The 27,128-nt window shown below is 42.3% G+C and overlaps 1 protein-coding gene across 2 annotated transcripts; it reads left to right on the top strand.

The window, feature by feature from the left end:
- On the top strand, nucleotides 1–26,384 carry MS4A13 (membrane spanning 4-domains A13). 2 transcript variants are annotated; one of them, XM_079930428.1, is made up of 4 exons: nucleotides 5,390–5,530; nucleotides 13,530–13,625; nucleotides 22,288–22,499; nucleotides 24,149–26,384. In XM_079930428.1, the coding sequence occupies exons 1-4, from the start codon at nucleotides 5,402–5,404 to the stop codon at nucleotides 24,267–24,269; spliced, it is 558 nt and encodes a 185-aa protein (XP_079786554.1). In that variant the 5' UTR covers nucleotides 5,390–5,401; the 3' UTR covers nucleotides 24,270–26,384. The 2 variants fall into 2 exon arrangements, 1 of the variants encoding a protein (XP_079786554.1); XR_013829558.1 differs by lacking the exons at nucleotides 5,390–5,530; nucleotides 22,288–22,499; nucleotides 24,149–26,384 and adding an exon at nucleotides 1–293 and having other exon boundaries at nucleotides 13,530–13,653.
- The last annotated feature ends 744 nt before the right edge of the window (nucleotides 26,385–27,128 follow it).

The following is a 27,128-nucleotide window of genomic DNA, read 5'->3' as shown; positions in this document are numbered from 1 at the left end:
GCAGCTGCGTAGTTGGAGGCCTGCGCCACCGGAGGAGCCTCAGGGCCGGCTGGGTCCTGGGTGCCTTGCGCTCTCCCTGATGATGGCTGGGCAGGGTCTCGGGACCTGGGCCTGAGGGCGCCGCCAGCAGAGATCCGCGTCCTCAGCCGGGCCTGGGCACTGGTGGGAGGACCCAGTCTGGACGAACGCTCAGGGGCAGCGCTATCGCTTTCGGTCGCAGCAAGGACCCCCCCACCCTTAGCCAGGACCTGGACCTCGGAGGGCGAAAGGACCTTGAACAAGTAAAATGAGGGGTAATGATGTCACTTTGCTTTCGGGGTTTGTTAAGTGTTAAAAGCCCCGGCGAGGCATGGAGACCAAATTCAATGTCTCTCCACCCTCACCCGCCTTTTCTTGTCTCTTCCTTCCCTCCCTTTGCAGGGGCTGGACTCACCCACCCACCTGCCCGACCAGTCTTTTTGGTTTGTTTGTTTGTTTTAGTTTTACTATAGTTGATTTACAATATTGTGTTGAGTTTCAGGTATACAGTCGTTGTTTTCCATTATAGGTTATTATAAGATATTCAAGTTAGTTCCATGTGCTGTAAAGTAAGCCCTTGTTGCTTATCTATTTTATGTATAGGCTTATCTGTTAATCCCATACTCTTAATTTATCTCTCCCCCTCTCCTTTCCCCTTTGGTAACCAAGAGTTCATTTCCTATGTCTGTGAGTCGGTTTCTGTTTTGTAAATAAGTTGATTTGTATTATTTTTTTAGATTCCCCTTAGAAGTGATATCATATAATATTTGTCTTTGACTTACTTCATTTAGTATGATAATCTCTATATCCATCCATGTTGCTGCAAATGCATTATTTCATTCTTTTTTTATGGCTGAGTAATATTCCATAGTGCATATGTGTGTGTGTGTGTGTGTGTGTGTGTGTGTGTGTGTGTGTATACACACACACCACATCTTCTTTACCCATTCCTCTGTTGATGTACACTTAGGTTGCTTCCATGTCTTGACTATTGTAAATAGAGGTGCTATGAACATTGGGATGCATGCATCTTTACGAGTTAGAGTTTTCTCCAGATATATGCCCAGGAATGGGATTGCTGGATCCTATGGTAATTCTATTTTTCGTTTGTGAAGGAACCTCCAGACTGTTCTCCATAGTGGCTGCACCAATTTACATTCCCACCAACAGTGTAACAGGGTTCCCTTTTCTCCACACCCTCTCCAGCATTTATTATTTGTAGATTTTTTGGTGATGGCCATTCTGACTGGTATGAGGTAATATCTCGTAGCTTATTTCATAAAGTCTGAGTCTCTTGGTTACAGTGCAGGACTGGCCCTGGACACACAGAAATGAATTCCTAGACTTCTGGGGGCTCACACTGACTTGGAAGCCAGTCCTGAAAATCAAAAGTTAAGACTACACCCTGATAGGAAGTATGCACAGAATGTTAGGGGGTCAACGAGAGGAGTATCTAACAGACTTACGAGGCAGAGGAGGCTTCCCAAAGAAGGTTGCTGTGGGCCCTCGTAGGGCTGAAACTGAGGGAGTGGCCAGGATGAGGCCGATAAGGTGGGCAGGGAGCAGTTCATGAAGGGCTTTATGGGCCCTGCCGAAGAATTTGCACTTTTTCCTGAAGACAATGAGTTGCACCCCTGCTGAAGATGCTAAAGATGGAGAAGTGGTTTCTAGACATGCGCTCTGTGTGATTCCAGAATTTCTATGTAACGCAAGTTTAGGGGCGTGAGGATAGGGTTGAGAATAAGGGCTAGGGGCTTTCCTGCAGCTGCTTTTTGGTTTAGTGATGGGATCACCAGAAAACAAATAAATGATTAATTTTATTTTTACTCTACTTTTGGTTTTTAACTGGGTAGTAGAGTAACCCAATGCAGAATTTTTTTTTAACTTCTAACCATCATTTATTGCAGGAATATATTGTAACATTTATTAGTTTCTTCCTACTGTCAATTAAATTGACGATTTTAGACACACACACACTTTTTTTCTTAGTATTTTAATGAATACTTCATTTGAGGTAGTTTTGCTGGGAGCCCGATGGAGAGTATAGTGATGCTAAATGTTCTACTTCCCAAGCACTCATGGTGCTTCCACCATAGACTATCAATGTGAAAAGACTTTTTCTATATACACAAAAGGGCTTACTATGTTTATTATTTTCCTCTTATCTGAAAAGTGACAAATAATAGCAATCTAGATATGAATTTTCTTCATTACTCTCTATATGAATTCTGTAATTCTGTGTCTTTTAAACCTGACAGAGTGGTTAATCTTGGTTGCCTATTAATCCTGGTTGCCTTTCTTTGGTATTTCTCAAAGGTGATGTTTGAATATATGAAGCTTACTAGTTATAATTCAGTTATTAACATATTGTGTTCTCTATTTGCTTTCGCCAGCTCTTGTATTCTTACCTAGCCTTTTCTGTTTCTATACTTTATAGAATTAAGAGACATTCAGGAAATCAATTTTAGAAACCAAAGACTCATTAAAATAATCAAATCATGAGATTTTAAGGGTGCAGCGAATGACAGATCATTTAGTCAAACTCCTCTTTCGTTTCTGGAAGGTCCAAGGCTCAAGTTTTGAGATCATCTGCTAGATGATCACCTGGATGGCTAAATGGTGTAACTCACGTTGTTGACCTAAGTATGCCGTGTTAGAAGATGTTAAACAGTGTAATTTCAGATCGAAAAGTGGATAAACTCCCAGAAGGGGATACAATTATAAGCCAAGTTTTTAATGTTCGCGTAAGTAAGAAGGTGATTTAAACATCAGGGGAAAATGCAGGAATAGCAGGAAAAACAAAACAAAACAGGAAGAACCTTTAGGATTGTGGAAGCAACTTTGATAAGTTGTCTCATGCAGGAAAAAGTTCATCTTATAGAGAGAAGAACTAGGTAGCAAGTATGTGTCCGAAAAAAATCACAAGCCCATGATGAATTTAAGTCCAAGAATTTGGTTTTAAAAATGCAAACATGGCATTATGAGTTACACTGAATTGATTATGAACTGCAAATGAACTGTGAGCAGCTTTACTGAAAATCCTCTAACACTATTCCTTAGGTGTTCTTTATACTTTATCATCCAGAGACACTGTTCACTACGCAGAGAAAATATCTGTAATATACCAATATTTTTTAGTCATAGAGGGAGGCTTTTCAGTTATGGAGACTGTTATTCAGAACAGGTGGATACAAATGGCCTCGAACAATTAAGCCATGGAAAAGCGATTGCTTCAGAGTTTGGGGAGGTAGTTGCAAAACCATAAGAAAAGAAATGAACTTAAGTACTTTCTTTTGAGCAAAGCGTGTGTATTTGTTTTGTACTGTTTTTTGTAGACGTTTGCTAATAAAAATATCGCCAAAGATTAGAGACATAATCATCTAGAGGCAGTGCTGGTAGTATGGCTCTATGTGCGTGTTGTTCAAAAGTCTCTACAGCAGATTCTCTTGTTTTAGGGGTAAGACTTCACTTGAACTAAATTCAAGATGATGCACTATTTCTATTTAATAAGGAATATTCTTGAATCTGGAGAGCAGCAGATTTGGTTCAGTCAAAAGGGTAAACGTTTTTGGATTTTTAAAAAAATATTGATAACCTTCTACAAATGTGATCTCATTGCCCTTTATAAACAGATATGTGCTTAGATATGTGTACTGACTAAATCAGTATACACAGAGCAATGGATAAATCAAAAAAGTAATAAAAGAAAAAAAGATTTTTTTAACTGTGAGAGAGATGTATTGCTGATCTTTTTAATTACTATATTGATGTCTATGCAGTAGGACTATTATTATTAATTTGTCTTTTCTATTAAAGTAGAGACAGAGTTTATCTAGCTCTCTTAATAAACACCAAGGAATTTCAAAGATCACTTCTGAGGGGGAAAAAAATTTTTCCCACTGGATGTGAACTTCTCCTTTGAATTTGGCTACTGGGTAGACCAGTTATCTAAGTCTCCTACCTGACTTGTTCAGCAGAGATTCTTAACCTCTTTCGAGTCACAGACTTCTTGGGCATAGGAAGAAAGCTCTGCATCTTTTCCCCAGACTCATATACATATCATAATCCTTTGCACTCATTTATGTGTGTGGAAAGGGAAGCGTATGACCTCCTAGAACCCATTCATTGGCTCTAGGTTAAGAATACTTTTTAAATGAGGAAAGTCATTTTGTCCTTCTCCAGATACTAGCAGCCTTGCTTTCTTGTAAGAGCCCTTTACAAGATTTGGCTACTTAGGTATTTCTTAGTTTTATATAGAAAAGCGGCAGTCCATATAAAAGTAGACACTATTTCTCAAGCCCACTCGCTCCTTTTATAGTTAACAGAAAGTCATGTGGAATTAATGTTCTTGGTACTGACGTGCTTGTTCAAGAGGTATTTACTGGGTGCCTGCTCTATGCTGGGCACCATGTTAGAGGCTGGTGACAACAGTGGAACAACTAAATTTCAGGCTCTCAAGGATTTTGAGATCTAGTAAAGGATTTTCTCCCAGTCAGATCCAAAGAACCTTTGAAAATAATTTCATTCTTCCAAATTTGATTCAGAGGAAACCTTAAAATCTGAATCTAAATGCATAAGTTTGTTACTCCCAAAAAGTGGGTTTTCTATGAAAACAAATTTCTCTAAAACATACCTTTAATATGAGCCAATTGCATTTATGTGTTTCATAGATTACTTGCTTTACAAAGAACTGGAACCATTAAAGTTAAAACATTAAATAGCTTCCTATTAAAGTTTATGAAAGTGAAGATAATGTATCCTCTGACATATTTAAAGAGTAATTAAAAATGTGATTCATAGTTGAAATATCAGTTTACATATAAACTCAGAAATTTACTGGTACATATTTACTGGGACGATAATTGTCTTTTTACAAATTAAAGTTGAGTAATAATTCTCCCCTACCAATAGGAAGACCTTGTGCGAGTAAGTCTACTTTGGGTATTCTTTGTATCTCTGTGTTGACTCTACCTCACCTCAGCATGCTTGTGAAAAAAGGTCCATACCAAATGTGCCTTGAAGGAAAAGAAGTAACCTCAGTATTCTCCTGTCACGTCATTACTTGTTAGGTGGGGAGGATAGCCAGTAGTAGAGTCAGAGTGTCAACTTTTCTATGGGAGGATTCACCAGAATTACTATTGAACAGTCTGATGCTGCAAGTATGACTGATTCCCATTTGGTAAACCTCAGTACTTCCTGATAAGGGCCCTCTTTTTGGACTAACCCATCCAGAAATTTCATAGTTAAGTGCATTTCTATTTTACTTTCATCTTTTGTAAAAAAAATGTTGAATGTTTCTCATAGTCAGCACTTTTTGGAATTCTGTTATCACTTACATGGTTTCGATACTAATAGCATTCTCTTCTCATAGGCTATCCAGATTATGATTGGCGTCTTTAGTGTTTTCATGTGGCTTCTCCTATTGATTTTGTATATAGGACAAATTAAAGGAGTCTTTGGGACATATGAACCTATAACTTACAAAACAGGATGTTCTGTATGGGGAATTATTGTAAGTAGAGTATATTTATATTATTTAATCATTCAGTAAATAATATTCGTGCCACTAGTGGGACATAGGGAACAGTTTCTAAACAAAATTTTCAGGAGAGCTAAGTAACTAAATCCCATGTTGGTAATTTATTCAAAATCAGATTTCTTTTTTCAACAAGTATTTTTTAAACACCTTTAATTTACCAGCACTATTACAAGAGATGTAGATATAGGAGTGAACACACAATGACAACCATAGGTTGGATTGTCCTTAGATGTGTGAAAGACAGAATCTTAAGCATAATCTCCATTAGCATGGTTAATTTTCGTATTTAGGGTCTTTACCTCAGGTTCCTCACACAATGAGTCTATACTCACAAATTTTCTAAATTTGTCATCACCTGCACTCTTCTGTGGTTTCTTACAGCCATAAGGTAGTAGGAAAGTCTGCAGAGTATGACATCCTGAAAGCCAAGTGAACAAAGAAATAGAGAAAGATCAACTATATTAAATCATGTTATGTTGTCAAATAAGACAAGGGCTGAGAATCGACCATTGGGTCTAGCAATATGGAGGCCAGTAGTAAGCATGACAAATAGTATCATCGGAAGGTGGGGCAAAAGCCTGATTGGAATTGGTTTAAAAAATAATGAGAGAGACCCAGCGGTCCAGTGGTTAAAACTCTGCCTTCCAATGCATGAGGCGTGGGTTTGATCCCTGTTCAGGGAACTAAGATCCCACATGCCGTGGGGGAGGCCAAAAACTTAAAAAATGAAATAAAATTAAAAAATAAAAAATAATGAGAGGAGAGGAATTAGTCAGCAAATACAGACAACTCCTTTAAGGGCTTTGGTGTAATGTGGTATAGAGGAATGAGGTAGTAGTTGAGGGAAACTTGGGTCAGGGCAGGGTTTGCTTGTTTGTTTCAGTAGGTTGTTTCATGTCTTTTGCTGAAGGGACTGAACCAGAAGAGATAAAATTGATGATATATGAGATAAATGGGGGGAGGGAGGGATTATTAGAATCATGGACTTGGGTAGGCAAGAAATGAAGCGTTTTAATACACAAATAGCTAGGAGTATGGACAGTTGATCTCTAGCAGTGGTTCTCAACTAGAGGTGATTTTTCCCCTCAGAGGACATTTGGTGATGACATTTTTGGTTTTCACAGCTGTGGGTGTACATCCGGTAAGCAGAGGCCAAGGATGCAGCTAAACATCCTCTAATGCACAAGACAGCCCCCAACAAAAAATTATCCACCTTTAATGTAAATAGTGGCCAGGCAGGTTAACAGGAGGGAAGGTAGGGGACCAGAGAGAAAGGACAAATTTTATAGGTAGGTAGTCGGGTGTTGGGAGCTTGTGGAACTTTTCTTCTGATAACCTCAAATATCTCAGTAATTTAGGAAGCAAGATCATGATCTGAGAGTGTGAATGGAGAATGGATTGGTTGTTTGAGGAGAGAGAAGAGAATAGGAAGTAGTCATCTAGGAAAAGCAAGAGAGAGTATATGGATTGTGGAAAAGTAGCATGACTTTCATGCAGCATTAAGGACTCACTTAAGCTTTTAGAACATGACTGTCTAGTGAGATGGGTCAAGATGGTTATGTACATCTTTCTCAGGCCATGTTCAGCTGATGGACACAGTCATGTAGTAAGAAGGACAACTGCATTTAATCAAGATTTTGGTTTAACCATACAACTGTGATCAAACAAGAAAGGTGCAAAGGAGTTGAGAGTGTATAAAAATGTGCGTTTTTAATAGCTGACCATGGGATTGAAGCTGGTGAAGGAAAGAATATAACAGAAGTAAGGGGCTCAGATTATAGCTCCAGAGGGGGTCAAAGGATTGTTAGAGTTGCAGTACTGCAGGTTGTGAGCTAGAAAGATGGGAGGTGGTGGACAGCGTGAGATCATTAAAATTGAGATTTGAAAAGTGTTGCACCTATTCACAGAAATAAGTACAAGAGGATGAACATGAGAGTGAGTGACTGAGATAAGATAGAGTCAAAGGATTAGAGGAGAGAAATTCAAAGAACTACAAGCCCAGGTTATAAGAAAGATCGTATAAGTAATACTCTGAAATTACCAAGGATTAAGAGGTGTGAGAGAAAAGGTTAGAAAAGAATTAAAATCACCTAGAAATAGAAGAGTGACCAAGGGGTCAGTAGATGACTTCAACCAGAAGGGGTAGTGGGTGATAGAATCTGGTGACATCTGATTCAAAGCTGGAGGAGAAAGAATGGTTGGAAGTAACAGCCTTCCGATGATACTACTTGTCATGCTTACTACTGGCCTCCATATTGCAGTACAGTACTTTGAGTTTGAGATGATGATGACAGAAGCATATCCAAGTAGAAAAGTCATGAGAACATTAGAACAACAGGCTTGGAGTTTGGGAGAGACAGAGCAGTTAACGAATAGATATGTGATAGCATCTTCTCCGTCACACATAAAGAAACTAAAGAACGGGGAAGTTAAGAAACTTGTCCAAGGGGTCACACAGTTAGTGAATATGAAAGGTAGTATCTGAACAAAGGCAGTCTAGCTCTGGATTTATTGTATGAGAAGTATTTTTCAGAGGCATGAACGGCCAGCACAGAAACTACATTTATTTTCAGGCTTAGTACCAAATCATCATCCTCATATGTAGTTGAAAGTACCTTTCCAACAGCAACAAAAGGGATCTGCTATATTTATCCCAGAAATCACAATCACCTTATACTTCCGAGTGAAATGTGTCTCTTTTTGAATTTATTCATTCTTCCATCTGATACTATAGCAGTTTCTGTGTGAGCTTTTTACACACGTAAATTTAAGTAAGTTTGTAATTAATAATGGCTGTTTTAATGATGAGAATCGCTTGATAAAATCTCCTGGTAGCCCTCTTATCATTGGAGACAGAATAGCTAAATCTCGTTGACTGAAGAGTTTGGATAGTGAGCTGTGCCAGAGACTCTAGCGAAGAGGATGAGGATGAAGCGTTGCAAGAATTGAGACAAGACGGCTGAGTGATGAAGGTCAAGAATGAAAGCTAGGAAAGCGAAGCAGAAGACACAGGCACATAGGAATGCCTGTGGAAGTCAAACGGTGAAAGAGGCTTATTTATTCTTCTGTTTCCCTTTTCCTTGACTCTCACATTAGGAGCTCCTTCCATGACCATATCTGCACTTACTAAAGATAACAATGCAAGTGAGGGCAGCGTGCCCTCTGGGCTTTTCCACAGTCTGGGCAGAGGGCCGATCTCCATGTGCTTCCTCTCTGCTGCTTCAGGTTTTCCTGGGTTCTTAGCTGAGAGAACCGCATAAGGACTGGGCACTTTTCTTGGTGCTGTGACTTGGCTCAAGACTGGACCTCACTACAGGCCTCTACCATAACTACACATCTTAAAGACAGTTTCCAAGATCTTTTAGGTATCTTAAAATCTTAAACTTGGAGGAGACAGGATGGCAGAATAGAAAACGTGAGCTCATCTCTTCTCACAAGCACACCAAAACCACAACTAACTGCTGAACACCCATCGATAAAAAAGAGTGGAACCTACCAAAGAAGATATTCTGCATCAAAAGACATAAAGAAGAAACCACAACGAGACAGCAGGAAGGGCACACTCGTGATATAGTCAAATCCCATACCACCCAGGTGGGTGGCCCACAAACTGGAGAATAAATATATCACAGAAGTTCTCCCACAGCAGTGAGAGCTCTAAGCCCCACATCAGGCTCCCCAGCCTCGGGGTCTGGCATCAGGAGGAGGAGCCCCCAGAGCATTTGGCTTTCAAGGCCAGTGGGGCCTGATTGCAAGAGCTCCACAGGACTAAGGAAAACAGAGACTCCACTCTTGGAGGGCACACACAAGGCCTTGTATGCACCAGGACCCAGGTTAAAAGCAGTGACTTCATAGGAGCCTGGGCCAGACCTACCTGCTGGTCTTAGAGGGTCTCTTCGGTAAGCAGGGAGTGTCTGTGGCTCACTCTGGGGTCATAAAAGCGGGTGGCAGACATATCAGGGAGTATTCATCTGCATGAGCACTCCTCAAGGCAACATCTTGCTTTGGTCATTAGCGCCAAGGCCTGGCCCCACTGAACAGCCTGTAGGCTCCAGTGTTGGCATGCCTCAGGCCAAACAACTAACTAGGCGGGGGCCACAGCCCCACCCACCTGCAGACAGGCTGCCTAAAGACATCCTGAGCCTACAGCCACGTCTAGACATGCCCCTTGACACAGTCCTGCCCACCAGAGGGCCAAGAGCCAGCTCCACCCCGCCAGTGGGCAGGCACTGGCCCCTCCTGCCAGGAAGCCTGTACAAGCCTCTAAACCAGCTTATTAACACACTAGGTGGCAGACACCAGAAGCAAGAAAACTCTGATTCTGCAGCCTGCAGAAATGACTCCACAACACAGATCAGAAACCACGCTGGGACCAGCTGGCCCCTGGCCCTCGGACGATGAGAGGGGAGTGTACTGCTGGGATACATAGGACATCCCCTACAGAGGGCCACTTCTCCAAGGTCGATAAATGTAGCTAACCTACCGTGTACATAAAAATACAAATAGAAATTTAAACAAAATGAGACAGCAAAGGAGTGCGCTCCAGAGGAAGAAACAAGATAAAACCCCAGAAGAACAACTAAGTGAAGTGGAGATAAGCAGTCAGTCACACAAGAAGTAGTTCAGAATAATGATTGTAAGTATGATCCAAGAACTCAGGGAAAGTATGTACAGAGGGAAAAGTTACAAGAAGTTTTTAACAAAGAAAATATAAGGAACAACCAAACAGAGTTGAAGAATATAATAACTGAAATGAAAAACTTACTAGAGGAATCAAAAGCAGAATAAATGAGGCAAAAGAACGGTTCAGTGAGCTGGGAGACAGAGTGGTTGGTGGAAATCACTGCCATGGAAAAGAATAGAGAAAAAAGAATGAAAAGAAATGACAGTTTAAGAGACCTCTGGGACAACATCAAATGCACCAACATTTGCATTATAGGGGTCCCAGAAGGAAAAGAGAAAGAGAAAGGGCCTGAGAAAATATTTGAAGAGATAATAGCTGAAAACTTCCCTAAAATGGGAAGGGAAGCAGTCACCCAAGTCCAGGAAGCGCAGAGAGTCCCAAGGAGGAACATGCCAAGACGCATAGTAATCAATTGACAAAAAGTAAAGATAAGAGAAAATATTAAAAGCAACGGGAAAAGCAGCAAATAACATACAAGGGAATTCCCATAAAGCTATCAGCTGATTTTTCAGGAGAAACTCAGCAGGACAGGAGGGAGTGGCATGATGTATTTAAAGTGATGAAAGGGAAAAACCTACAACCAGGAATACCCTACCCAGCAAGGCTCTTGTTCAGATCTGATGGATAAATCAAAAGCTTTACACACAAGCAGAAGCTAAAAGAATTCAGCACCACCAAACGTGTTTTACAACAATGGCTAAAGGAATTTGTCTAGGCAGAAAAGAAAAGGCCACAACTAGAAACAAGAAAATTACAAAATGGGAAAGCTCACTGGTAAAGGCAAACATACAGTAAAAGTAGGAAATCATCCACACACAAGTATGATATCAAAACTAGTAATTGTGAGAGAAAGAAAGTACAAATAGAGGATATTTTAAATGCACTGGAAATTAAGAGGTGAGCAATTTAAAACAATCGTGGATATATACATAGACTGCTATACCAAAAATGTATAATACATGTACACACAAAAAAGAAAAAGGAATCCAAACATAATGCTAAAGAAGGGAACAAAAGAGGAAACAAAACAAAACAAAAGACCTACAAAAACAAATCCAAAACAATTAACAAAATGGCAATAAGAACAAACATAATAAGTACCTTAAATGTAAGCAGATTAAATGGTCCAACCAAAAGAAATAGACTGGCTGAATGGATACAAAAACAAGACCTGTATGTATGTTGTCTACAAGAGATCCACTTCAGATCTAGAGACACATACAGACTGAAAGTGAGGGTATGGAAAAAAGGGATTCCATGCAAATGGAACTCAAAAGAAAGCTGGAGTGGCAATACTTATATCAGACAAAATAGACTTATACTAAAGACAGTTACAAGGAACAAAGAAGGACACTACGTAATGATCCAGGGATCAATCCAAGAAGAAGATACAACAATTGTAAATATATAATACATGCACCCAACATAGGAGCACCTCAGTATGTATAAGGCAAATGTTAACAGACATAAAAGGAAAAATTGACAGTAGCACAATAATAGTGGGGGACTTTAACACCCCACTTACATCAATGGACAGATCACCCAGACAGAAAACCAATAAGGAAACAGGCCAGACACATGAACATTAAATGACACATTAGGCCAGACAGACTTAACTGATATTTATAGAGCATTCCATCCAAAAGTAGTAGAATACACATTCTTTTCAAGTGCACATGGAACATTCTCCAGGAGAGATCACATGCTGGGCCACAAAGCAGGCCTCGGTGAACTTAAGAAGATTGAAATCATATCAACCATCTTCTCTAATCACAAGGCTATGAGATTAGAAATAAACTACAAGAAAAAAACTGCAAAAAACACAAACATGGAGGCTAAACAATATGCTACTAAACCAACAGATCACTGAAGAAATGAGAGGAAATAAAAAAAAAATCCTAGAGACAAATGAAAACAAAAACATGACGATCCAAAAAACCTATAGGACGCAGCAAAAGCAGTCCTAAGAGGAAAGTTTATAGTGAAACAAACTTACCTCAGGAAACAAAAATCTCAAACAACTAACCTTATGCCTAAAGCAACTAGAGAAAGAAGAACAAACAAAGCCCAAAGTTAGTAGAAGGAAAGAAATCATAAACATTAGAGCAGAAGTAAATGAAATAGAGACTAAGAAAACAATAGAAAAGATCAATGAAATGAAAAGCTGGTTCTTTGAAAAGATAAACAAAATTGATAAACCTTTAGCCAGACACAAGAAAAAAGAGGAGAGGGCCCAAATCAATAAAATTAGAAAATTGGAGAAGTTAAAACTGACACCACAGACATACAAAGGCCCATAAGAGACTACTACAGGCAACTAAATGCCAATAAAATGGACAACCAAGAAGAAATGGGCAAATTCTTAGAAAGGTACAATCTCCCAAGATTGAACCAAGAAGAAATAGAAAATATGAACAGACCAATTACAAATACTGAAATTAATCTGTGATTTGAAAACTTACAATAAACAAAAGTCCAAGATCATATGGCTTCACAGGTGAGTTCTACGAAACATTTGGAGAAGAGTTAACACCTAATCCTCTGGAACTATTCCAAAAAATTGCCGAGGAAGGAACACTTCCAAACTCACTCTTTGAGGCCGTGATCACCCTGATACCAAAACCAGATAAAGATACCACACAAAAAAAGAAAATTACAGGCCAATATTACTGATGAACATAGACACAAAACTCCTGAACAAAATACTAGCAAACTGAATCCAACAATACATTAAAAGGATCATACACCATGATCAAGTGGGATTTATCCCAGGGATACAGGATTTTTCAATATCCACAAATCAATCAGTGTGATACATTATATTAACAAAGAGTAAAAACTATACGATCATCTCAATAGATACAAATGAACTTATTTACAAAACAGAAATAAACTCACAGACAGAGAAAACAAACTTATGGTACCAAAGGGGAAAGGGAGGGGGTGAAGGATAAATTAGGAGTTTGGGATTGATGTGTACACACTACTAAATATAAAGTAGATAACCAACAGGGACCTACTGTGTAGCATGGGTAACTGTACTCAATATTCTGTAGTAACCTATAAGGGAAAAGAATCTGCAAAAGAATATATATATATATATATATATATATATATACACACACACATATACATATACATATATGCACATATATGCATATATAACTGAAGCACTGTGCTGTATACGTGAAACTAACACAACATTGTAAGTTATACTTCAATAAAAAAATTGTTCTAATTTTTACGAAAGATGATAATGCAAGATGTCTCCCTATTTTCTGGTTTCAGAAACTTGGGAGAGAAATTTCACGTGTTCTACTGGGCCTCTACCCCTTGGAATTGTGTATTGCTTTCAGATACACGATCTTCGGCTGTGTTGGTTTGGTAAGTGTTGATGTAACCCTCTGGCAAATCTAGACATGTAGATTTCTAGTAAGCACACTCTAGGAGGAGATGAAGTGTTCTGCTGCAATATGTTTGGAACTAATAAAAATAGAATTTGTGATAATATCTACTTTTTAAATTTTTTCTTTTTTGTTTATAAAATTACAAAAGTAATATGTGAAACTGAATATTAAAATGTAAAAAAATTGTAGAGTAAAATGTTATTCGCCTCTTAATACAGTCCCCATCATGCTCACATATCAAAATCTATACAAAAAGGCATGCACACACATACACACACTTTTCTTTCTTACTAATTGTGTGATCATCTTATTTTGTTACATGCTTTTTTTCCTCAGCTATCATAAACATCTTTCCATTGTAAGCATATGTAAACAATGCCTTTTAATAGCATCATAGTTTTCCTTAGTATTTATTTTAACATTTCCTTTATTGCTGCTGCATATTTAACTTCTTTCCAGTTTAAGTTATAAACAATGATGCAGTGAACATCCCACTACATATATCTTTGCATACAAGGCTAGTATGTCTGTAGGTGGTTGCTTCCTAGAAGTGTAACTGCAAGTTTAATAACATCCCAAAATGCTGTGTTAATTCACAATCCCACAAAAGTTGATGAGACGTTTCCTCTCAACCTTAAAAAAACGAGATATCTAACACTCATTCATTCTTTCACAAATACTTATGGAGGGCCTGTTATTTACTAGGCAGTGTAATAGGCACTCAGGTTGCAGTGATTAGCAAAACAACATCCCAGCCATCAAGCAGCCTGCACTGCAATGGGAGAGAAAGACAATAAACAAACAAATATGTAATAATTTCAGGAAGTGGAAAAGTGTTATAGAGTAAAACAAAACACAGTAAGGAGGTAAGGCAAAGATTATTTTACATAGGATGGTAAGGGAAGACCCTCTGAGCAGAGACTAACTGAAGTGCATAAGTAGCTATGAGACTACATGAAAAAGGATTTTCTAAGAAAAGGGAATGGTGGGGCTTCCAGAATGGCTGGGTGAGGACATGGCAGATTTCCCTAAAAAGAAATTATAAAACTGGACAGGGCTTCCCTGGTGGCGCAGTGGTTGAGAGTCCGCCTGCCGATGCAGGGGACACGGGTTCGTGCCCCGGTCCGGGAAGATCCCATATGCCGCGGAGCGGCTGGGCCCGTGAGCCATGGCCGCTGAGCCTGTGCGTCCGGAGCCTGTGCACCGCAACGGCAGAGGCCACGACAGTGAGAGGCCCGCGTACAGCAAAAAAAAAAAAAAAAAAAAAAACCACTCCAGAGGGAAGCTGAGGCAATCAGAATCCAGTCACTAAAATATGTTATCTAAAATATTCATTTTTCAACAACAACATTTGACATGCAAAGGACAGGCAATAGTATCCCGTACACTTGAAAAAAAGTCATCAATAGATACAGTTTTTTTGAGGGGACAGGAGAACAAATGTTGGACTTCACAAAGAAAGACTTCAAAGAATTAAAGGAAAACATGTTTAAAGAATTAATGGATGACGCAATGACTCATCAAATAAGAGAATCAATGTCTATTACCTTGATTGTGGCAATGGTATCACTATGTTTGTATATATCAAATAGTACACATGAAATATAGGCAGTTCTTTGTATATCAATTATGCCTCAACGAAGCTGTTAATCTTTTAATAAATAAGAATATCAATAAAAGAGAGTGAAATTATTTAGAAGCACCAAATGGAAATTCTGGAATTTAAAAATACAGTTACTGAAACGAAACACCCACTAGAGGAGCTCAAGAGCAAACCTGAGCTGACAGAAAGCAAAATCAGCAAACATGATAGACCAATATAGATCATCCAGTCTGAAGAACAGAAAACAAAAATGGGCAGAGCCTCTGAGATTTGGGGGACACCGTCTAGTGCACCAACACATGCATAATGAGAATACCAGAAGGTGGGGGGACAAGAAAAAAACTTGAAGAAGTAATGGCCCCAAATTTCCCAAATTCGAAGAAAAATTCTGTTCTATCCATCTAAGAAGCTCAGTGAGCTCCAGTTAGAATAAACACAAAACGATTCACTCCTAGATGCCTCAGAGCCAAATGGATAAAAGAAAATCTCGAAAGCAGCAGGAGAAAAATGACTTCATGTGCAGTGTCACCACAATAACAGCTGACTCATCAGAAACAATGGAGGCCTAAAGGTAGGAGGATGGCATGTTCAAGTGCTAGAGGAAAAAAACAGTCAAGCATGAATTCTATATCCTTTAAAACTATCCTTCAAAAGTGAAGGTGAAATAAAGACATACACAAAGATTACAAAGGCACAGAGGAAGGGGAAGGAATACAGCTACATGTGAACAAAGTTTCTGTGTTTTACTGGAATTAAATTAGCATTCCTCTGAAGCAGATTGTGATAAGTTAAAATGCATATTGTAATCCCTGACCAGTGACTAAGAAAATTCCCAAAATTATAGCAAAATAAAATTAACAAAGAAGTTAAGATAATACACAGAAAGTATTTAATTTTAAAAAAAACAAGGAAGAACATAAAAGACATGAGACGTACAGAAAATAGCAAAGCATCAGACGTAAATCCAGCCATTTCAAAAATAACATTAAAATAAAACTACAATGAGATGTTAAGTACCTAACAGAATGACTAAATTTCAAAGTACAGTTCTAAGTGATGGTAATGACTATGGATAAAAGAAATTTCTCACACACTCCTAATTGGCATATACATTACTGCAACAACTTTGAAAATCTTTGGGGCATTATTTACTGAAGGTTAAGCTGTGCATACCCGATCAGTAATTTCAGTCCTTGTTATATACCCAACAGAAATGTGTGTACACATGTAGCAAGATATACTTCCAGGGAAAAAAATAAACATATATATCAGTATTATTCATAATGGTCCCAAAGTGGAAATGCATTCAGTGAGAGGTGAATATATTGAGAAAAAAATTCTACATAGAAATTAAAATGAGCAATAACTACACTTAACAGCATAGATCAATCTCATATATATAATGTTGAATATTGAAAGGCAAATTCAAAAGAATGCATACTTTTTTATTCCATTCATAGGAAGTGTGAAATCAGGCAAAACTAAAGCTAAACTATAATGTTTAGGGAGGGATGGAAGGTGTTGGTAAAATTAGAAAGAAAAGACAGGATTGATTACCTAAAAGTCAAAACGGCATTACTTTCAAGGGAAGGAATGGGTAATAATTGGGAATGTCACGACAAGGTGACTTTTGGGGTGCCGGCATCTGTTCATGTTGCAGAAGACCATAAATATTTTATTATAAAAGTCTGGGAGGGGGCTTCCCTGGTGGCGCAGTGGTTGAGAGTCCGCCTGCCGATGCAGGGGACACGGGTTCGTGCCCCGGTCCGGGAAGATCCCACATGCCACGGAGCGGCTGGGCCCGTGAGCCATGGCCGCTGAGCCTGCGCGTCCGGAGCCTGTGCTCCACAACGGGAGAGGCCACAGCAGTGACAGGCCCACGTACCGCCAAAAAAAAAAAAAAATTAAGAGCCAGCCTCTGAAACTGAATGAAAAAGGAAAATAGATTAATGCTACACACACACACACACACACACACGCACGCACGCACGCACGCACGCACGCACACACAAGTTCTAATGTCTGATAATGGTATCTCCCTACTTACCAGACAATGAGACTCATTCAAAAATAGAGATTTAGGCAAAATGACTTCATATTGCAATGGCAACTTGACCTGTGCTAACCAAAGGAAGAAAGCATGGCATATTTGTAGGACGGCAAGTAGTTTGATGAAGATGAACCATGGTGTCTGTTGGAGAGAAGGTGGGAAGCAAGGCTACACAGTAGACAAGGGGAGAATATGATACAATTTGAATGACACGCTAAGGCATTGGAATTTCAGCCTGTCCGTGGTGGCCCACTGTGGAAACACAGTAAGAAGCATCATCAGGCTTTTGGTTAGTTCCTTGTAGCTGGAATGTGGAGGATCTGAGGTGGCTGTTACTCTAAACATGGGTTATCTAGGTTAGACAATAACTGCAGTTTTCTAGAGGAGAGATGATGCATATTACAACTCGAACAGTGGGAGATGAAGACAAGGAGGAAACGCTGGACATGTACGTGGAAGAGAAAATCAACAGGATTTGGAGATCGGTTATATTTGCAAGTGACACCAGTGCTGGGGTTTGGGAGTTAGCTGGAATAGAGGGAAAAGAAAAGCTTTACAGGAAAATGATGAATTTACATTGGATTGTTCTTTATCTGAGGTGCTTTTGGACAATCTACGTAGAAACATTTATTAGGAAGTTGGAAGTATGAGACTAGGAATTTAGTAGAGAATTCTAACATGGTAATTCAGCTTTTATTTTTATTTTTCTATTTTTTAACATCTTTATTGGGGTATAACTGCTTTACAATGGTGTGTTAGTTTCTGCTTTATAACAAAGTGAATCAGTTATACATACAATCCCATATCTCTTCCCTCTTGCAGTAACTCAGCTTTGAAGGTAGTGCACTCCATATATACAAATGGCATTTCCAGTCAAAAAAGCTCAGATCGAGCAATCAAATGTCCACCAGAAACCAGGTATAAAATATTACAAAGGAATGGCCAGATGGTGTCTTAGAGAACCCAGGCCCCACCTAACGGCCTTAAAATCAGAGTTAAAAAAAACCAAATCACAATATTAGTCAAATAACAAAACCTCTTAAAGTTTGTAAACTAAATTGTTTAGTCCAAGGGTCTTTCTAATTGTGATTTCTTACAAGAGGGAAAATAGAAGGGACCCTAGGGAAGAATATCATTTAAGACCAAAATATAAGGCCATGGAAAGGAGGCAACAAGGAGTCCACAGAGAACTAGGAGAGAGTCAAATGTTGGAAACTAAAGGAAAGGACAGACATGGTGAAAAAGCAAGTTGTTTTAGCCATAATTACTTAAATGAGCTTTAATCGTTTATTTTTAATTTCTATAATTTACAGTAACACTTAAGCATAAATTCTAATACTACCCAGCCACATATGTTCTAAATTTGACTAAAAAAGTAAATATTCCTCTATTATCATATATATAATCAATCTTTATTGCTTGCGCTCATTTAGCACCTATGTAGGCATCCACCCTTGTTTTAGACCCTGGGTGTAAACAAAGACAGACAAGACCCCGACTCTAACGGAGCTGAAGGAGAGGATAAATGATACATACGTTTGTTTGTTTGTTAATGAGTTAGCAAGAGGATTTTGGAAGGGTGGCATTAGAAAATGCATTTTGGGAAATGAACAGGATGATGGGAAGAGAGGTGGGGTAGGCAGTTGGCACTATTTTAGATAGGAAATAAATGCTTTTCTAAGAAGGTGATTTTTCAAGCCATTTTCCGAGTCAGAAGACAAGTGCTCTGAGCAGAGGAAATAGAACAAAATCCTGAGAAGGGAAAAGGATTGGCTGGTTTGAGAGGATGGTGTGTCTAGAACTCATTGATTAAAAAGAAGGTGATTAAGGATGAAGCTGGAAAGATAGGCAGAACCAGCTCACATAGTGCCTTTGTGGCCTTGTTGTTAAGATTTTATGTAAGTGTAGAGAAAAGGCATCAAGAAAATGAGCTGAAAGAGGGAAGAGGTTTATAGGAGAGTGAAAAGATCTAGAAGAGCTCTAGCCAATAGAAATATGAGCTATGTGTGTAATTTAAAATTTTCTAGTAGCCACACAAGAAAGTAAACAAACAGATGAAATTAATTTTAATAATATATTCCCTTAACCAAATATCTCAAAACTATTTAGATATTTTACATTCTTTTTATATCAAGTCTTGAAAATTTGGTGTGCATTTTACACTTAAATGCACACCATTTTACACTTAAAATACATGTCAGTTCAGACGAACTACATTTCAGAGGCTTAACTGCCACATGTGGCTAGCGGCTGCTGGTTTGGGCAGTATGGGTCTTGAAGTTTCAGCAGAATTCACAGAAAATGTATTCAGCATTCACCCTACCCGAGGACTCTTGGTTCCAGAGAACCAAGTGCTTAGAAAAGTATTGCCTTCAAAACAAAGCAAGGTTTTTCAGGCCAAGGAGGCACAGAATGTTTCTTGTGAAGAGGTTAAAGACGTAAAGGCGACTGTGCCCAATAAAAGGCAGATTTCAGAGGACACAGTCCCACTGTATCCTCACTTCCGTTGATGACTTCAGTTTTTCCCTCTCTTCTGGATCACTCCCACAAGTGTGTAAAGCATGTTAATATTTCTCCTGTTTAAAACAAAACAAAAACCTCTTGACTACTTCTCCCTCTACCTATGACTCCATTTCTTTCCTTTCCTTAAAAACAAAACTCAAAAATAATTTTCCATATTGACTATTCGCAAATATCTATTTGTTTCAGAAAGAATTTAATAACATAAATTAAGAGTGTGGGGCTTCCCTGGTGGCGCAGTGGTTAAGAATCTGCCTGCCAATGCAGGGGACACGGGTTCGAGCCCTGATCCAGGAAGATCCCACATGCCGTGGAGCAACTAAGTCCATGAGCCACAACTACTGAGCCTGTGTTCTAGAGCCCACAAGCCACAGCTACTGAAGCTCGCACACCTAGAGCCCGTGCTCCACAACAAGAGAAGCCATGGCAATGTGACGCCCGCGCACCGCAACAAAGAGTAGCCCCCGCTCACCACAACTACAGAAAGCCCGCGCGCAGCAATGAAGACCCAATGCAGCCAAAAATAAATAAATAAATTTATAAAAAAAAAAAAAGAATGTGGTAACATACAAAACAGAAAAAAAAAATCCTGTCCATGGGGAACTAACATTCTAGTCGTGGGAAATAAACAATAGACAAGTAAACAAGTAAAATGTATTACTATGCTGAGACTAAAGAACAAGGAATCTGCTTCTGCCATCAGTCTGCCTCTAAGAAAGTCATGGGGCTACGACTGGGTGTCGTCCTTGCCAATCACACCTGCCCCGGGAGAAGGTGCAAACGAGGCCACCTTGAGGTAGACTCCTGATTATGAGAAAATATCTCCTGGTTCCAGTTACTATTGCTGTGTAAGAAACACCCCAAAACTTCATGGTGTAAAAAACCATTTCATTATGCTCACAGACTCTGTGGTACAGAACTTGGACATGGCATAGTGGAGAGAGGTTGTCTCTGCTCCATGATTTCTGGGACCTCTCCTAAGAAGACTCAAAGTTGGCAGTGGTCTGACAGGTGGAAGCTAGAATCATCTGGAAGTATCTTTGCTCATGCCTGTCAGACAATGTGGGTTGTCAGCTGGGACATCAGTTGGGCTGTCAGCTGGAACACCTTCACTGGACTCTCTGTGTGGTCTCTCCACATGGGATGATTTGGGCTTCCTCACTGCATGGCAATTAAGCTCCAAGAGTGAGCACCCCATCATAGCCAGGCAGAAGCACGTGGCATTCTTATGATCTAGGCTTAGAAGTCCCAGGGCACCAGTTCTGCCGTACTCTTCTGGCCAAGGCAATCACAAAGGTCCTACTACTCACGGGAAACGGTGTCAAGGTCACACTGGAAGAAGAACACATGTATGGGAGATACCATTGCAGCCAACTTTTTTTTTTTAATATTTATTTATTTGGCTGCACCGGGTCTTAGTTGTGGCTCGAGGGATCTTTGTTGCCACGTGCAGAATGTTTAGTTGTGGCATGCAGAATCTTTTAGTTGTGGCTGTGGGATCTGGTTCCCTGACAAGGGATTAAACCCAGGCCGCCTGCGTTGGGAGCATGGAGTCTTAACTGCTGGACTACCAGGGAAGTCCCACAGCCAGCTTTTAAAAATGTAATCTCCTACACCTTCTGTGTCTGATTTCCAAGAACAAAAATGTGGGGTATCTAGATCTACCCACAGTCACCTCACAGGCAGAGAACTAAAACAAGCAGAGAGTGATAATATCTGAGTGTTGTGTAATATGTTATTTTGAAGAGAAAGGAGCAGCAGAATAACCAAGTAAGCAAAGTTATAATCAAAAATTTTGATTGATAAGTCCTGCTCTGTGTGGAAGGCATACAGTTTCTTAACAACATGAAATTTCTGCCTCGGGACTTATTTTTAAAGAATCAAAAATTAGGCCTAGGCTAAAGAAAGGATTTCTTTTTTATTTAGGTCAAATGCCTAAAACACAGAGGCAGAGTGGTATAGGTGAAGGTATACCTGCTTTGGAGGCAGAGTCGTGGATTTGAATTCTCTCTCTGCCTGTCTCCAACTGCCCGTCCCTGAACACTTTCCTTCACCTCTAAAAACCAGGGCAGTAGGATTAATTTCCTCATAAGGTTGCCTGAGATTAAATGAGATAATACCTGCAAACGCCCTCCATGCTTGGTAGCCACTGTGGACAGAATCTCTATCATTTAAACTGCCAGTGGAATTGGTATATTTTTGTGTTTCTCTAATCCACAGCAATAAAATGTCTTCTCATCAAATTTGCTATAATTTTTATGTCCTTAAAATTTACCAGAGACACTATGCTTTTAAATCTGTAAGCATATGAAGGGGTCTTTAGGGGGAAATGATCTGTTCCTTTCTATAACGATCCTTCGGTAGAGCAAGCCTTAGGGTGTGGGGTCCAGAAGAATGAGCCTGGCTGATCCACTGGGCTCCAGGAGCATGAGGTTTTTTTGTTTTTTTTCCCTTTGCGGTACGCAGGCCTCCTGCTGCCGTGGCCTCTTCCCCCGCGGAGCACAGGTTCCGGACGCACAGGCTCAGCGGCCATGGCTCACGGGCCCAGCCGCTCCGCGGCATGTGGAATCCTCCTGGACCGGGGCAGGAACCCGCGTCTCCTGCATCGGCAGGCGGACTCTCAACCACTGCGCCACCAGGGGAGCCCGGAGCATGAGGTTTTGGACGCAGCGTGAGAGGTATGGAGAAGCAAGACTACTGACTGAAAGGAAACCTCAACTTACCAGCTCAGTCTGATACAGGGCTGGTTTTTGTTCACTGCTAGAGTGTGCAGAGGGGGAGAGAGAGCAGAGATTCCCTTGCCAGAGGGCCAGCAGATTCCCATCCTCAAATCAGGGGCCTCGTTGGTCTGTGCTTCAGAAAAGGGGCCTCATAATTTGCGCCTTGGTCACCAAGGCAAGGTCTCCAGGGGTTGCCATGGAGATGAGGCTGCCATATTGGATGGAGGAGACCACCCTCGCTGGAGCAGATATGGCACCGAGGAGGGGCCAGAGCTGCAGAGGAACCAGATGTTAGAGGAAATGAGAGGAGAGGGGTAAGTGAACAGCGAGGAAGGGAGGGGAAGCGAGTCACCGTGAAACTCCGCAGTTATCCTGTGTGTGTGGGTGTGTGTCAAGCTCACCTTCCATCCATAAGAACGAAGCCCCCAGCTGTCACCCACGGACACGGGGTGACAGTCCAGGGTCTGTATCTCTGCCATCGAAATCCAGCCCCATGAAAACTGAGATGTTTCACAGCCAGGGGATGGTGGCCAGATTTTGAGTTGAGAAGTCCTGAGTTCAGGCCCTGCCACTTAACATTAACGTGACTCTCAGCAAGGCACGTAACCTCTCTGTGATGCTATTTCCTCACCTGTGAAATAGGGATGATGATTCTTGCTCAGCTTCCTTCAAAGGGTAGTTCTGAGATTCAAGTGTTTCACACAAGTGCCCCAAGACAATGTAAGTGCCATGGAGGCAGGGACCACAACTGCCCTGCCCCCTGCTCTACTCCTAGTGCCTCTCAGAGTAAATATTCAGTCAGTATTTGGTGAATGAGTAAGCGGTAGGATGATGGGGAACTCAGCCCCAGCTCCGTCCACGAAGGTGAGACACGAAATCTCTCACTCCCTCCAGCAGGACACAGCTCCCCTAAGTGTGGTCCATGTACCAACAGCAGCATCACTGCGGAGCTTGTAGAAATGCAGAATCCCAGGCCCACCCCAGACCTACTGAATCACCATGTCTGGGGTTTGGGTCCAGAAATCTGGCTTTTAACATGTCTTCTATGTGATTCTGATGCCCACCCAAGTTTGAGAAGCATTGCTATTGGACACATTGGGGTGAGGGTGAGATGCGGCATGAGTTGCCATGCCCCGCTTCTTGGGGTATCTTCCTTCCACCTGGCACAGGTGTTTATTCCCCAGCCCACCCCTGCGCTCCCTTCCTGGGCAGCGGACCGGACTGTGGACTCTGGCGAGGGCCTGGGGGTGTGGGAGGGCAGAGGGAGGTCTTGTCGCACCGGCAGCAGCACATCCACCCCTTCCTGTTTCAGCAAAACCTGCAGATGCTGCGAGGGGATCAGGAGATAAGCTTTGCGGGTTCATGAGAGCTTTGCAAAGGGGTCCCTTCGCAATCAAGTCAGCTTCTCTGCACCCTGGCAACGCCCAGGGGTCCCAGGTGCCACTCCTGCCCGTCCTTCCCCCTGGCCCCTCGCTGAGGTCTCTGCCCCCTCCTCTTGAGGATCTGAAACTCCTTGCGAGCTGCTGGGAATGCGCAGAAAAGATGAACCTCCAAGATAAGAAAGAGCCCATGATAAGAACAGACATGATAACCTCGCTGTTTTGCAGGTTCTCAGGAAAGCCTGATTCACGGTGCCCAGAGCAGCTGTTCACATGCCCACAGGAGGAGGGGGCAGCAAAGATTGAAGGAGGAGAACTGGGTCTCCAGAGAGGTCAAAGCAAAATGTAGCACAGCCAAATGACACATTCCGCACTTGTCTAGAAAAGCCAACAGCTCACGTCCAGGATCCCGGGATCAGCAGCTGGAACCAGACAGTGTTTCAATTGGCAGCTCACTGTTGAGAAGAGAGGGTGGGTGCTTGGCCATACTGAGAGGGACCATGGAGCAGGGAGGTGACAAATCCACTCGGCTCTCTGTGGGACAGTCAACCCTGGGTGCCTGCAGGAGCTCTGGACACCGCAGTCTGAAGGCTGTAGAGAACCAGTGTCTTCCCCAGAGACTGACCGCTGTGGGAGAGACAGCTGGAGGAGCAGATGTTCAGCCAGGATAAAAGACAATTCTGGGGAAGCTACAGGAAAACTGTCTTCGAATACTTGAGAACCCTGAGTGGAACAGACAGCAGCCTGGACCCACGTGACCCAGTGAAGGGCAGGCATGGGCAGGTCAAGTGCAGTGACGCCTCCGCCTCGTCGGGGCCTCATCGGGGCCGTGCTCTCACACCAGCCACACTCAGCGATGTCCCAGTCTCCAGATCCACCCTCCCAGACCGAGGAAGTCCTTACACATCCTCAGTCCCCGTCTCCTAGTCCTGAGCACAGTGCACGTGAGAGTGAGCGCTTGGGTTTAGAGTCAGGAAGCCCCGAGCTCCAGCCCTGACCTTGCACCTGCACCCTCTCCTTGGGTCACCCTGTGCCAGAGCACAGCCTGTCCCAGCCTTGGATTTCCTTGTTTGTGAACCGCAGATGTTCCTCTCGGCCCGTTCACTTATACAGCAAACACTCATCCGGCATGTGCTGCAACCCCCCTCCTGCACCGACGTCCCAGGGGATTAATGAGCACCCAGGGGAGGCCCGGCACTGAGCAAGTGCTCAAGGAGTGCGTCTGGTGACTGCCAGGACCCATTCCCCAGCCATCCCTGATCTTGGTGCTGAGCAGAGGATACAGGGATACAGGTGCCTGACATCTCAAACCTGATAATGTCAAACCCTCAACCACAGCACCTGTGGCTGGATGGAGGCTCAGTGGCTCTGAGAAGAACACCTGAACTGTATCTTCCATCATCTGTGGGCACACAGTTTCCTTCAGTCAGCAGATCTCAGGTTACATAAACAAGCCCGGTATTGCTGATTCAGCACACTCCGCCCCGCGCGTGCGCACACAGAGCCTCGGCAGGCCCCTGAGGCGACCTGGCACCGAGCATCTCCCAGTGCGCAGACCAAGATCGGCGTGAGGAACGGTTGAGGGAGGCCCACGGGAGGGACAGTTGCAAGGCAACTAAGCTTGTCAGCACCGGAAATGTAGTCCTTGTTCGTCGATGTAGAGCTGTGTGACTTTAGGCAAACAGCTTAGCTTTCCTGTGCCTTGGTTTTCTTACACGGATAACAGGGAGATTTACTCTTAAGTGTTGTGGCTCTGCAGTCAGAAGCCCACATGTGGATCCCGCCTCCACCATTTCTCTGCTGTGTGACCTTTACACGTGTCCCAGCCTCTCTGTGCCTCAGTTTTCTTTATCTGTGAAATGGGAGTAATAACAACAGCACCTGCCACACAGGGTGGCTGTGAGGATTAAGTGGGTTTGTACATATAGAGCACTTGAAAGAATGCCTGGTCCAATAACTGCTTGTCCCAGTGTTTTTGGCTGGGTTCCTCCACAGCTGACTCTGAGACAAGGATTTAAATGCAAATAGTCTATTCAGAAAATGACCCCAGCAAGGGGACTTCCCTGGCGGTCCAGTGGTTAAGACTCCTCACTCCCAATGCAGGGGGCACGGGTTCCATTGCCTGGTCGGGGAACTAAGATCCCACACGCCACACGGCGCCGCCAAAAAAGAAAGAAAGAAAATGAGCCCAGCAAGCACCTATAAGGGAGTGGGAAGCTGAGACAGGAACAGGGGAGAAGCCGAAAGGAGGTGCATGAATGACCAGGTTGCCTTCGTAGAAACTGGGGCTCAATCCTGCTGGGGCCTCTGGGAGACTGTAGAAGACCCACCCCCCTCAGCATCCTTTCCCCCGAGGGCAGGAGGCTGGGATGCCTGCAGTAGAAAGACAAAGAGCATATGAGAACAGAGTTCCAATAGCAACCGTCACACCAACCTTTTCTGGAAAATTCAGGAATGTCCCCTGGGCCCCTGCTCACCATTTATAATGACAATGACAAACTGAGCCTGGGTGGAAGCGATGGTTCTGGGCCAGAGATCGCTTGATGCCTCCACTGACTAGGGGTCTCCTCACCTGATCTGAAGGATGTCTGTAAAGCATCCCCTGCTCTTATATCACCTGGCAGGGACCTAAGATCACCCTCTGAAGTATTTTAAGCGGAACCAGGATACGATCCAATTGGCATTAGAGAGTGATCCCTCCAGCTGAGGACGGGTGCTCAGGAAGCCAGGAGAGCTGAGGGGACCCAGGGTAGGGCAGGGCAGTGAGGTGGTGTGCCGTCTCCACAGCCCTGGTAATGCATGCCAGGTGTGGATCTGAGTGGCAGGCCATTTAGGCGTCCAGGCTGGGGCAGGGGATTTAAGGAACTGAAAATTGGGGGGTTGGAAGAGCTGGCCAAGGAGGGGTCTGAGCTGCTTCTGCAGCGGGGAGCTGCACTGCTGCGCTGGGGCACTGAGACAAAGCCTCACTGCAAGGATTTCCTTGGTCCAGGAGCAAGCGGCCCAAGGCCGCTGAGCCTGAAGATGGAGTCTCTGAGAGCGGCCAGGAAGGCAGCGACTGACACAGGATTACAGCACAAGGGTGCAACTAATTCTGACAACCTCTAAGGTTATTGAAGAAGCCTGCCATCGCCTTACCCTTGGGGAGGTGATTTCAACAGGCTAAACTCATCGGGGTGCATTTTGGATGCTGTGTGGCACCAGCCAAGGG

This window comes from Stenella coeruleoalba, assembly GCF_951394435.1.
Source record: "Stenella coeruleoalba genome assembly, chromosome: 8".
Taxonomy (NCBI): Eukaryota; Metazoa; Chordata; class Mammalia; order Artiodactyla; family Delphinidae; genus Stenella; species Stenella coeruleoalba.
This window is presented reverse-complemented; position numbering and strand designations above follow the sequence as displayed.